Source organism: Rhea pennata, chromosome 1 (genome assembly GCF_028389875.1).
Source record: "Rhea pennata isolate bPtePen1 chromosome 1, bPtePen1.pri, whole genome shotgun sequence".
NCBI lineage: Eukaryota > Metazoa > Chordata > Aves > Rheiformes > Rheidae > Rhea > Rhea pennata.
In genome coordinates this window covers 119,022,694-119,036,732 of record NC_084663.1, presented here as the reverse complement: position 1 = coordinate 119,036,732, position 14,039 = coordinate 119,022,694, and the positions used below count along the sequence as shown (strand labels likewise).

The following is a 14,039-nucleotide window of genomic DNA, read 5'->3' as shown; positions in this document are numbered from 1 at the left end:
AAACACATTTTACATTAACCTACGGTGTCCATTCTATAGGTAATTTCTTATTACCTTTTTTTCAGCTCCTAGGAGTCAACACTGCCTATAGTTAACACTCCTTAAATGCAGCCATCCTAGGATCTGAGTCCCACTGATATATTGCTGTTTTTTTAAGGTTATTGCAGTATCAGTTTCCTTTTCCTTTTCCTTTCTAGGGACCTTAAGCTTTTTCTTTGCAATAGTTGATGGTATGATGGCTGATGAAAATGATCAAATGTAACATAGGAAGTGCAGGAAAGAATTAAGAACACAGTGCAAAAAGGAGAGTTTAGATTGAGAAAGGACAGAATATTTGCTGCACTGGTTAAAGCTTGTACAGTTCTCTTACAGATACAGTATGAAACTGAAATCTTACTTACATGGTTAGTGTGATATTTTCATCTAGTTCTGATTTTATGGTGAAAGAAGTTGTATTTCCCCTATTGTAGACACTCTGTAGTACATAGCCAAAAATAAATGTACTCTTAATCTAGTTTCAGTTAGATTAGTTACTTAGTAACTGGTTAATGCTAATAATACTTTAAAATATTAAAAATGAAGTGGGCCCACTTAACCAGATCCATGTTAGACATAGACACAAATCCTACCGGAGCAAAACTACCTCACGTTCAGAGTCTGATTTCTTGTGTTCGTTTGTCAGAAGCATCCTCCACCTAGAGGAAATCTTTCCATTCTTTCCAAAATTTTTGTTTCAGGCCTTCCATATTGAGTAATTATTGTAGGGAAGATGACATAAGTAGAACAGTTACAAGATATCTTGCCTGAAATACCTTAAGTCAGAACTGTTGTAACATATCTGACCACTCCTTATGCAGTAGTCACATTTTATCCATTATTCAGCTATATCTATTCCCTTCATGAATAAAAGCTCTGTTTACTTTTATCAAAACAAATGTATGTCTGTGTAACTTTATAATGAAGACTCGAATCAAAGTGCTGAGAGCGCATAGCATCTTCAAAAACAAACAAATTATTTCCTTCTTGTGGAGATGGGGAGTGAAGTTCTCTGTCCAGACCTATGTATATAGTACAGTCTTAACAGTCTGTTGAAACAGAGTTTTGAGATTTTACTTTTTTTGGTTAAAGATCACCAAAGGGTAGTTGTTTGTTTTGGGCAGAAAGGGGGGAGTGTTCCCAACTCTTGAATGTATGTGTTATTGTTAGCTCACCCCGTAAAAGCAGACATTCATTTCTTTTTAAACTCCTTAAACCTGACATTGTTTTCATGGGTTACAAAGAAGTGACAGTGGTAGAAAAGTCTCAGATGAAACACTTCTATCCAATATGCAGTCTATCTAGACCTTGATTTTTCATTGTTTTTCAAAATAATGTTTTAGTAAGGTGATGTTTTTGATGCTTACCAGACATCTTTTTAGTTACTTCCTTAGAGATGATGTTGAAATTTTATATGTTAAGTATACTTTCAGAGTATTGTTACAGACTTGTGCAGTTGGCTTCCAATTCAGCAATATTAGCTGCATCTAGCTAGCACACTACTTTGCAAGAGTGTGAAGGATTTACATGCCAGAGAAAGCTGTGTGTTGTATGCCCATCTGGGAACTTTATATTTTGAGCAAATAATTATTATCACTATAATAAAACTTCTAGTCTTGTCTGAATGTGTCTTGCCTGTTGCGGTGTTTTCATTGCACTTTTTTTTTGGGGGGGGGAGGTTTTGTTACTGTTTCTATTGTTACAGAGGAAATAATGATCCTATTTTTCATGATTTTTGACATAGTCAAGTAGATGATATTTTTTTGCCCTTGCAAGAAAACCCTGTCTAAAGATCTGGCACTCGGCTTTCAAAGTTCTAATTTACCATTCTATATCTAGTTTTGTCTTCAGGTCACTGGCATGCTCCAAATTACTGTGTGTGACATTCTTCAGTGTCCATTAGAATTTTCCAGTTTTCAGCAGAGTTTTGGTTAATTCAGAAGCAAATTGAATGCATTTCTAAATGCAGATACTCGAAGCCGTGTGCTCTCTTCCCGTCCCGCCATCTTTCCTCCAGCAGGATATTACTTAACCTATGTATTTTATATATGACAATCTTTTAACTTCATATACTGCTGACAGCACCCAAGACAAAGAAATTCTCTTTTTGGCTACATTCAGATGTTATTTTCCATACTTCCCATATCACTTTTTTTTCAGTCTTGGCTTTTTTCCTAATGTAACATTTGTTGTTTGTGGTAGGTATGTCAAAAATGGTGCTAAACAGGTTGAGTTGCTTTCTATAATCCAGATAACTTGCCTTTGATTGATATCAGTTGTCTTAAGGTATGCTTTAATGGTAAATATTTGTTCTGTTTGTTTATTTTTTGTCATTCTCTCTCATCTGCCCAGCTTCTTTTTACAACCTGAGAATGAACTGTAATTAAAAGGTTAATGATTATGTTTAAAAACAGCGTCTGTGGATGTTTTTTATTTTTCTCTGTATGTACCCTGAAGATGAAAATATACTCTCTCCCAAAGCTATTTAAGGTGCAATGGTAATTGATAGAACAGATACGTAGATGAATTTGGGGAACTATTTAGAAGTTGGGTTTGAATTGTTTAAAAATGTTTCTTGAGTTTTAAATAAATTAAAGGAGTTCATTTGCTTTCTACTTTGTTTGTATTTGTTATCAGTTCAAACCAAGAAATGGAAGAATATACTACAAACGGTACACTATTTATCATTTGACATTTGAGTAACTAAAGGTACTATTTAAGAGCAGCTTCAGAGACATCTATCCAAGTCCTGTGCAGTTTAAAAGCAAGCCTCTATTTCTTCATCTAGTGATTAATATGCTAGCTGGGAGTTGAGTATTAAGATTCAAGTCTCTGTTCTCATGCAGTGATCTTCTAATTAAATACTGATGGGGAGGCTGTGGGCCAAACTGCAAGGAAGGTGGTTTTCCTGTTGTCCTGGTGCCCCCTTATTTCAGACCAGGGAACTTGTAATGCAGTGCAGCTTCAAAAGGTTTGCACACCAGGGGATAGTCTGATAGGGAGGGAGGTGTGCTCTCTGGTCTCATTCTTCCAGGCATATTCAGGTGAGAATGAAGTGAGAATATAAGTGGTGAGAATGCCTGGACTAGAAATCTCTTAGTTTGAGCATACCTGTGTTTGCCAGTTCCTCGCTTATAAAGAGGGAATATAGAAAAAAATTCTCTAAGGACATTGAAAGAATATATTACAGATGGTGATGTGCATGGCTACTGTGCTAACAAAGATCGTATTATTTCTCAGTCAGTGGTTTATGGCTGCCTTTTTAACAAGGGGGGGAAGAGGGAGGAAATTGGCAGCAAGCTATTGAGAAGTTATCAGCAAAATTAACCTTGTTCCCTGAGTTCCTGTACATTGCTTTTAAGGTCAGCTTGTATGGTTAAAGGCAAATTCTTACTAAATAAGCTTGTAAGTGTTACCACGATTAAATTTAATTTTATAGCAAATGTAAACGTGAATATATCTTACCTGTTGATGATCACTTATCCAGTATATGGTGAGCAGTGCCATAATTGGTCTTAACTGAATGCAACTTGGGTGCTCAGGCCCCACAAAAATATTACTGTCAGTGAATTAGTCCCTCAATCTCATAGGCTGTTATTGTGTAACCCCAAGTGATGATGGGACAGTAAATACAAACATTATTTCATTTGAGAGCATCTAAAATCATTGTATGTCTCTTATCTTCTCCCTCTATGCCCCTTCCACCCATCACTGGTATATATGTTACCTATTAATCTCTTGTAAATGAAGTATTAGATATAAATAACCAGCAACCTTCTGCACATACACAACAAATAAGAAAAACTAATAGAGATGGAAGAAATCTTAATTAAGGCTCTCTTTTTCTCCTTTATCTTGTTTTTACCAGTATACTCTACGATGTGATATGCGACGTTCTCTGTTGGCAAAAGACCTAACTAAAACTTGTGAATTCATTGTCCACTCCCTGGTAAGAATGGTTTATGTTAACAGTATGAAATGGATTTTTTTTTCTCTCATTTAAAGTAAACTTCAGCAGTGGTGTTCATTTAAGGAAAAAAAAAAGTAACAGTACTATAACTTGTAATAGCAATGCATGTGATGTGAATGAGTGAGAGAAGCTAGCCACAAAACAAAAACACTCAATAGAACAAGGATGTCCCCTCTGCTGAGGGTTTCTTCTAAATAAAACTACACATCTCTCTCTTTTTTTTTCCCTTCATTTAGAGAAGTCTTATCTGGTACAAGTATGATTTAGATAATACGATGTTTGTATTCATTTTATTGTTCATTCTTTTCACTTCTGAGACAGTGGTGGCTTTAGAAGATAACTACTACACTGTTCTTCTAACCACTGTTTCAGGTAATCTGAGCGTTTCGTAGCCAAAGGTTCCAGGCACCCTCAATGCCTGTTGTAGAAGCGGGAGTGCATTGGTAAAGAAAAAACACCTAGTGCCTGTTCTTGAGATGATTAACTGTGGCTTAGAACATTAACTCAAATATCAAAGTTAGGAGTGCATCAAGTTGGAAAAAAGTTTGTCAGCTTAGTATTGCTGAGCAAGCCCGCTGTTGGCAGTATGTTCAGATATCCAGGGTAACTAATATTCAAATCCTGCAGTTAGCAATGTGAAGACAGCCTTCCTGCTGTGGCGGTATCACTGTGGGATGAGATTTGTCTGTCTCGCAAGAAATGCTTTGCCATTTGTTATTTAGAGGTTCCTGTCTCAGCTTGTTGTTTTTAGTTTATATTGGCTTACACACATGCCCAGAGCATCTGATACCAGTACAGACTGTGCAGGTCTAATTAAATACCTCTTTTTTACCATCCAGAACTTGCTAGAACATACTTGTTTGCATCATTCTTTTGAACTCTGTAACAGGACACTAAAGCATTAGATTATTTTGTCTTTCTTATAAATAATGGTGAAAATGTATTATTTTAGTTCTGCAGTACTTTTTTCAAAGATTTAGCTAGGTGCTATATAGAGGTCTCCTATTGGTAAGATTTCATTATTTTATAATATGTTATTCTACTTTATATTGGTCCATTATTATAATATAAGTAAACCACAGTTGTCAAAATAGTGAACAAATTACATATTATGCAGTTTCCTGGTTTTATTTCTTGTTCCCAGTATAGCACTTGTTAGATCATGAGTCAGTAAATCATGCCGAATCTCTCAGTCAGGGTGAATTAATGAGGTTTTACTGAACATATAATTCTCACTGTCAGTGCTCAATGTACCATTTCCTTTAACCTTATTCTTTGCCAGAATTTGTCAGTTACAGGAAAATACAGTCAATCTTTCTGCTAATATCTTCCATCTTGCAGCTGGGCAGCAGAAGCTATTTTGAATTCTTAAGCAGTGAAAGTAAATCCTAACTGGGGGTTCGAGTTAAGCCCATTGGTATTAGCACTCTACCAGCCCTCAGTCGTGTGCAGCCGGGGATCTCATAATTGAATGGTGCACTGGACACTTTACATGTGGGGCGCAGGGGAAAACAATGTGCCTCACCGAGATAAGGATCCAGTCGATGAATAGTAAGTGAAACGTGTGACCTGCCGCCTTGCTGATACAGTGTATGGGCTGCCATCCCAGCAGGGCTCAGAGCCCATTCAGCCACTTTTGTACAAACTAACTTTTTGTTCTTGTGATAAAGGGTGTAAATAGATACTAAAAACTATAATAATCTACCCTCGGAATGGCTCATCTAGTACGGGAGAACTAACTATATAAAGAAAACAAAACTAGGCCCAGAAAGTACTCCAGGCTAAAGAAGCTGTAACTCTAACATTGTAAAATCAGCGCTCTACTAGATTCCATCAACTGAGGATCTCCTAGTAATTTGAAGATGGCTTAAGAGACACAAACTGCTTTTTTGAAAGGGCAGCAGGTAGAATGGAAGAGGGAGGGAGTTTAGAGTGTTCACAGATAACAAAGGGGAGAGGGAGAATTTAGAGCACACATTCAGAATAATGGACTAAGCTTACTTATAATTTCCCCCGCTTGAATAAATTTGCTAAATAGTAATAGTGAAGTAAACATTACAAGTAAAAAATGAATCATGGTTGGTGGGTAATTACTGACATGTATTTACAATCCAGTATTCCAGGATGTGCTTTAGAAGATTAGCAGTGGGTTGTGTGATATTTTTTTTTTTATTATTTCTTTTCTTCCAGGTAGTTTGCAGGTGTCAGCCTTTTGACTTTCAATGTAGGTAGGGCTTATGCCATTGATTCATGAATGGAGATCTTGCTGTGGTTTATTGCAGTGGCAAACACAATAATCAAAACTTGATGCAGTCCATTTTCTGCACATTCAGAATTGTGACTTGAATTAAGACAATATTATTAATAATGAAGGCAGGAAACATCAGTTCTTTATTACATAGATGCATACTTTCAGTATTAACAGTCCTGAAAATCAGCCTAGCCAACATTGCTTGACTTTGACTTTTTTTTAGTAGTCGGTATGGCTTGTAAATCGTATAGTTTACAGTTTAACTTTTTCATTGCTCTTTAGTCACAGAAAGGGAAGCCGATGCCAAGCCCAGTAGACTTTACAATTACCCCTGAAACCTTGCAGAATGTTAAAGAGGTAAGTTTCTTATTTTATATATAAAATTATTCAAGTAATTCCGAATGAGAGCAAGAAAATAATGATTAAAAGTATCCCTGTAGATAATCAGTTCTTTTTCTTTTTCTTTGTTTTGTTTTTTTTTTTTTTTTTTTTTTTTTTCTTCTCTTACTTTTTTTAAGCAGTAATCTTGTCTGTTGTCTTCTGGTTGTGTGACTAATACAAAGTGCAACTTTCTTCAGTAATGGTTAAGGAGTTTTTTCATCTTTGAGTGCAAGATGGCAGCAAAATGAGCATTTCCTGCTTTAATTCTCCCTTTTGCATCCAATTCACTTAATTCTAGACTTCTGAAGTTGGATCAGCTTTTCCATGGCTTCTCAAAGCTTCAGTTCAAACATCTTGATCAGCCATTGGGTTGTTTCAATGGCCATTGTTGACCTTACTCTGCATATTCACAAAATCACAGAATCATTGAGGTTGGAAGGGAGTTCGAGATTTAGTCGAGCCTCGCCTTGCTTAGAAGCAGGATTGTCTAGAGCAGGTTGCTCAGGGTGAGGTTGAGTTTTGATACCTCCAATGATGGAGACTCCACAACCTCTCTGGGTATCCTATTCTAGTGTTCAATCACCCTCACAGTGTGTGATATATTTTTTTTTTTTTTAAAAAAAAAGTTGTGCCTGTTCTATTTTTATTTTACTTTTTATTATTATTATTTATTTAATGTTCAGTGGAACTTCCTATATTTCAGTCTGTGCTCATTAGCTCTTGTCCTGCCACTGAGTGCCACTGAGAAGAGTCTTGCTACATCTTTACTACCTCCCGAGCATGTTGATGAGATCTTCCTGAGCCATCTCTTCTCAAGGCTGACAGTCCCAGTTCTCTCAGCCTCTCCTCCTATGTCAGATATTCCAGGCTGTTACGCATTTCTGTGGCCCTTCACTAGACTTCCTCTAGTGTGTCCATGTCCTCCTTGTACTGGGGAGCCCAGAACTGTAACCTAGAGGTAACCTAGTAACCAGTAACCTAGAGGTGGTCTCGCCAGTGCTGAGCAGAGGGAAAGAATCACCTCCTTCAGCCTGCTGGCTGCTCTTCCCAATACAGCCCAGGATGCTTGTTGGCCATCTTTGCCCCAAGTGCGCATTGCTGGCTTATATGCAAACTTTGTGGACTAGGACTCCCAGAAAAGGCTGCTTTCCAGTTGTCAGCTTCCAGCCTGAACTGGTGCATAGGATTATTCCTCCCCAAGTCTAGGACTTAGTATTTCCCTTTGAACTTCACAAGGTTCCTGTTTGTCCATTTGTCCAGCCAGTCAAAGGTCCCTCAGAAAGGGCAGTGCAACCGTCTGCTCTATCGACCACTCCTCACAATTTTGTCTTGTCTGCAAACTTGCTGATTAGCAAGTCATTAGGTCATTAATGAAGATATTAAGCAATACTGGCCCCAGCATTGACCCCTGGTGAGTGGTCTCCAGCTGAACTTCATGCCACTGATCACAATGCTTTGAGCCCTGCAATTCAGCCTGTTTTCAGTCTGCCTCACTGTCAGTTTATGTAGTCTATACTTCTAGTTTGTACTTCATCGGTTTGGCAGTGAGGATGTTAGGGTAGACGCTGTCAAAAGCCTTGCTAAAGTCAAGATAAACAGCATCCACTGCTCTCCTCTCATCCATCAAGCTAGTCATTATTTGTAGAAGACTGCCAGGTTGGTCAGGGGGACCAACCCCTTGCAAATCTATGCTGACTACTCCCAATCATCTTCTTATCCTTCATGTTTTGAAATGGTTTTCAGGTTTATTTGCTCAATTGCCTTCCTAGAAATTGAGGCAAGGCTGACTAGTCCATAGTTCCCCAGATCCTCGTTCCTGAAGATAGGAATGACTTTTCTTCAGGGACCTCCCCTGATAACCATGACCTTTCGCGGATGATCAAGAATGGCCTTGCAGTGACATTGGCCAGCTCCTTCAGTACTCAGGCATGCAAGTATCAGGCCCCATGGACTTGTGTATGTCCCCTTTGTTTATTCCCTAAATTGATTCTCCTCTATCAGGGGTAAGTCGTTGTTGTTCTAGACTTTCCCACTGATCTTAGGGGCCTGAGGTTCCTGGAAGCAAATCTTTCCAATAAAGACCGAGGGGAAGAAGGCACTACATACCTCAGCCTTTTTCATATCTCTTGTCAGCAGGTGTCCCACTATTTTAGTGGTGAACTCACATTTTCCATCATTTTTCTTTTGCAGCTGGTATACTTAAAGAAGCCTTTCCTGTTGCCCTTCACAACCCTCACCAGATTCAGCTCTGGGAGGGCTTTGACTTTTCTAACCCCATCCCTGCACACTTGGATAGTGTGAATAGTGTTTTGATATTTCCCCTGAGTCACCCGTTCCTGCTTCCAACTCTTGTTACTACTTTTTTTTTTTTTTTTTTTAATGTCTTTACTTGTCAGGAGCTCCGTGTTCATTCATACAGACCTCCCATCATCTTTGTTTGACTTCTTGCATGTCAGGATAGACCACTCTTGAGTATGGAGGAGGTAATCCTTGAAAATCAACCATTTCTCCTGGCTGAATTGGTATTCTGCAGCCTTTGATGTCCCTAGAGGCTGATGCACACTGAAAGCATACATTTTCAAGTATAAAGATGTAATATCTATTCTTGATGGTAAAACGATTTTTGAAATGGCTCCTAAATACTAAGCTGTTAGCAGTCTGCTCTTTTGCAGTGAACCATGTTTCCATTTAAATATTTTTGTCTTCTAATATTCTACCCTTTTGCTTAGCAAAGATTCAATGATGTGCCTCTTGAGAAAGTCCTGTTCATTACAAGCTCGCTCTTAGGTTTAATAGCAGTCCACATTCCTTTCTTTATTTCAAATACATAACCACAAAAAGTAGATTCTAAAACTTGTGCTCTGAAAGATGTTGGTGTTTAATCGTGAAGTCGTCTTAAAAAATGGTGTTGAACTGTGCGTTAGTACAAGCAGTGGTATTACATTTTTTGCTCTGCCTCTGTGAGAAATGCATGGGTGTGAAGTTCCTATCTGGTGGACAAGGGTCTATAGGTAGAAATGGAAAAGTCATTGATTCTGGATATTTTAAAATATTAAAATTTCAGTTCTCTGCTTTTCTGCTCACAACTCTAGTTTGTAGAAGACCACTGGAAAACCAATCAGGCAATTTTCATTAACAAAGCGCAACAAGATTTGATGGAAAAAAAAACAAAGTAGATTAACATGTTCTTGAGTCTCATTTTTCAGGATTATGTAGTAGAGTGTAAAAGATGGATCTCATGAGAGAAGACCTAGCTAGGATAAAATGCCTAGAACACTGACAAGAGTAGTAAGGTTCTAGGGAAAATAGGCCTTTAAAAATGAAAGTCTTGTAGACTAGATTTGAAGAAAATGGCTTTGAGTTCTGGTTCTGAAAGTTCCTTTTATGTCTGTCTCTTAGGCCCTGAGCACTGCATTTCAGGGGATAGTTACAGGTGTCTCTGTGTAGCAGGGAAATAAGCCTATGTTCATTAACATTGGTGATGAGAAGAACCTGCTAGAGATCATACAATAAAAGAGCTTTTTGGTAATGTAAGGGCATTTTACTAACCTAAGTAAAGTAATGCATCATAGGACTCATATGATGGAGAGATTTTGTCAGGGATGTAACTTTTGTTATTTCCATTAGGAGAAAATACCCGAATGAAGTCAAGCCTGCTAAGCACATGAAGATACCTCTTTTTTTTTTCCCCAAAGACTTACTTTGAGCAGAATGCTACATTCTGCAGAGGTGTTGGGGATCTGTGTGAAACAATAGCTGAAGAGAATTGTTCTGCCACTGCTTCTGGCAGCTAGGACTAGGAAGCAGAACAAATGGATTGGGGAAGAAACTTTCAAAGAGTTGGTTTGGAAGAAGCCCATGGATACATGGGCAAGGAAACTAGAAGCCATAAGCAAGTGTGAAAGAGGTGGTTGGAAGGTAGAGGGTAATGTCAACATGTCAACGTGGTATCAATACCTAAAAACCTGAGAAGAAAGAGAGCAATAATATTTGTAAAAGAAAAAGAAAGTTGGAGCATGAAGTTTGAAGACTTTTGAGAAAGTTGAATGGTGAAAAAAATGAGCTGAAGATGTGGGTGGAAAACTTGATTGTTTCCGTGTGCTTCCTGCCAGACCTAGAAATGTAGCTGGAGCTTCTGCAATAGGAGGTTCTCTGCTGGCAGAAAATACCTGTGACGCCTGTTGGCCTAAAAAAAAATAAATAAATAATTAAAAAAAAAAAAAAAAAAAAGAGGGCTGACAAAGCAAGAACCCCACTTCATTCTCTTATAGTAACTGATTATGGACTTGCAGAAACTTAGACTGTTATCCTCAATCCATTATTCTTACTGCTTGTTTATCTCCTATTGCAACTGGTTAGTAAGTCAGTAGCATCCAGCCATGATGACCTGATTGTCAGTAGCATTGCATTGTGGTTTGCTTTTTTTTATTACATAAGAAATGTGCTTGCTGTTAAGACTGTTAAAAGTGTGATCCTGCAATCAAATTACAATCTTTATTGATTGTTGAGCCTTTTAACTGGTGTCTTGCACCAGTACGCAATACAGTACATCTTAAATTAAATGAGCGTGTTAAATGTCCTTTTCTTCCCTCCCAATAGTAACCGTGAGAGATAAGTTTAAAATGCTGTGAAAATCATTGAAATGATAGTCTTTACTGTAATCTTTGACAAAACAAAAGCAAAAGGCTGTTCTTCAGAACACTGGTCAACCTGACCATCCTTTTCATTCCTGCCAGCTTGTCTCTTTCACCATGTAGTTCCTAATTTCTGGATAAACTGTAGTATCCAGGTTGTGTCAGATCATTCCAGAATGGATAGCGCCTACGTATGGAGTTAGTTGGAAGGGTGCATTTCAGAAAGTTGGTAAAAGATAAAATCCTAATGCATCTGCATAAAGATGCCTACTTAAAAATGTGTATTAAATAAGTTACTTCAGAAATTTCTCAAGTAAAAGTTCTTGATTTTGTAACTTTTCTGCATATTTCGGTAACTTTTCATCCTTGTCTCTGTAAGGTTGTTCCCCCACCACCACCACCACCAGTCAGCATTCTCTGCTGTTATACTGTTATAGTTATGGTTTGTTTTTGTTCCCCTTCCTTTCCCCCACCCCCCAATCTTTCTAGAGAGCCTCACTTCCGAAATTTCTCATCAGAGGTCATCTCAGTTCTACAAACTGCATCATTACACAGCCATTAACAGGGGAACTGGTAGTGGAGAATGCAGAAGCTGCAGTCAAAAGCATTGAACTGCAGTTAGTACGTGTGGAAACCTGTGGTAAGTTTTTCTATAAATATAATGTGTGTATAGACGGCAATAATTAACAGAATACTTGCACTCTTTAAATGTGCAAGTTTGTCAAAAGTCATATAGTTGAAAAGACCTGTTTAGAGAAAGAAAAACATTTTGCACCTCAGGTAGAATAGTCGAAGCGTTAATTTAAATAATCTCTGTGATCCTTAACTCAGGAGCGCTGGTATGTAAAGTTATATCAAAGGACAAAATGTGTTGAGGTTATTCCCTGGTAAATCTGTGTGTTTGGATTTTGGCCGTTACTTTCCTTCCTCCCCACCCCTTCCTCTCTTCTGATTCTCTCCCTTTTCACCAGGATGCGCAGAGGGTTATGCCAGAGATGCCACAGAGATTCAGAATATTCAGATTGCTGACGGGGATATCTGCAGGGGCCTACCAATTCCGATATACATGGTGTTTCCCAGGTTGTTCACTTGCCCTACCTTGGAAACGACAAACTTCAAAGTTGGTAAGTATGTGTGTTGTACTGGCATCTTCCACTTGAAATTTTCAAGCTTTTAGTTTCACTTTAGCTTCTGGCAGATAGTGAGAAAAATCATTGTCAGCATTGCAAGAAAAACTAAGAAAATGTTTTCCTGCAGAGGTTCCCTGAACAGTATTGTGGTATTCTTCATTTTTTACAGATTGAGAAAAGAGCTCAATACTCTTAACTAAAACAGTTATGAAACTGTTAAGTTAGTTCTGACTAATAGAGTTATATGATAGAAGGACTAGAGCAGTAGCATAGTGACAGGTAATTATTTTTTCCTGCCAAAAAAATGAAGTGTGATTAAATACTTTAAAGCATTGGAACAGTAGCCCAAGAAGAAAATGGCAAGATGATTGCTTCCTCCTTTTTTTTAATCACTGAGATCTCCTCTTTTTTTTAAATTATTTCTCCTTTTTGTTTTCCATTCTCTTGCTGCACAGACTCAACAGTACAACTGTATGTAACTTTGCTTTCTTGATCTTTACAGGCGAATTCTTTCTGCTTATTTTTCCCACAGTGCAGCATTTTCTTTAACAGACACCTAAAATCTAGGTCCCTATTTTCCTTTCCCAGATACCAACTTCTGTTCTGCTGCTTAACAAGTGACATTTTCTCGTTTGTTCAAATAATAACTGCAGAAATCCTCCATGATAACCTGTTGTTCTACCATTCTTTCTTCTGGAATTTGTTGGTGGTGGTAACTGCATCAGACTCGAGTTAGGAGTCTGTACTCTTAGGATCCTTCCCAACTGAAGCTTCTCCCTTTCGTGCTGCATTATCTTTGGACAAATGCATACAACTAATTTTTCAGCTTTGAGTGCCTGTTTTCTCAGGAGCATGTTTGCACATGCTCTATACAGTGATTTTGCACTGAAATAAGCAATAATATTCTTACTGCTTATTCTAGTCTACATTTAACACTTCTAGCTATTACATAGTACTTACAGTGACAAATTGCTACTGTTAGTATAATAAATATCTACTTTTGTTTATAAGATCAACCTTCATATCCTGTTATGAAGGTGCTGAAAAACGATAACATTATTATATCATTACATATTTTGGTTCTCTGCAGTTGTTAACTCTGCTTGATTTCCTATTCTATCTCCATTTAGAGACGTGGATCTGATCCTGGTACTTTTGAGAACAACACAGAATATATTAGAGTAAATTTTCTTTTGAAAATTTCTTCATTGAATGCAGGTCTTTTTTTTTTTGGGGGGTGTTTAACTTCATTTTCTGTAAAGGCCAAAATAGTCTTAGAATATTGTATTAATATGCTGTCAGCATATATAGGACAGAGTCTGTTTTCTAACTCTTCCCCTTATTTGCCTCTAAACAACAAACACTGTTTTGAGAAGGACACCCCAAGCCAGTCTCCTGGTAGAGGAGAACAAGCCCAGGTTCTGTAAGGTTAGTCCAAGGTCTCAGATGCTGTGATTAGGTTCTGTCTGGATTACCTTGTTCTTCCCTGCATTGTTGTATTACTTAGCTACAGAAAAATCTTGAATATTAAAACAGCATAGAAGAGTTCTGTGAACTGATGCATCTGAGAGCAAGAACTGTCTGCTTCTAATCCTGCTGATACAGTTCACATTAATCTGAAACCTTTTATTTTTTCG

At 37.8% G+C, this 14,039-nt stretch overlaps 1 protein-coding gene across 3 annotated transcripts in view; it reads left to right on the top strand.

Moving 5' to 3' along the window:
- VPS26C (VPS26 endosomal protein sorting factor C) overlaps positions 1-14,039 on the top strand; it is a 29,542-nt gene that overhangs the window by 10,827 nt on the left and 4,676 nt on the right. For 2 of the 3 annotated variants that reach the window (XR_009961114.1, XM_062598892.1), the window contains exons 4-7: positions 3,905-3,985; positions 6,540-6,614; positions 11,762-11,912; positions 12,244-12,396. Coding sequence is in view for 2 of the 3 variants with exons in the window: in XM_062598892.1 (XP_062454876.1) it covers positions 3,905-3,985; positions 6,540-6,614; positions 11,762-11,912; positions 12,244-12,396 (460 nt within the window). In the remaining variant the exon portion in view is untranslated. Of the gene's footprint in view, positions 1-3,904; positions 3,986-6,539; positions 6,615-11,761; positions 11,913-12,243; positions 12,397-13,532; positions 13,583-14,039 lie in introns of those variants that run through there. The other variant, XM_062598899.1, reaches the window with a different exon arrangement.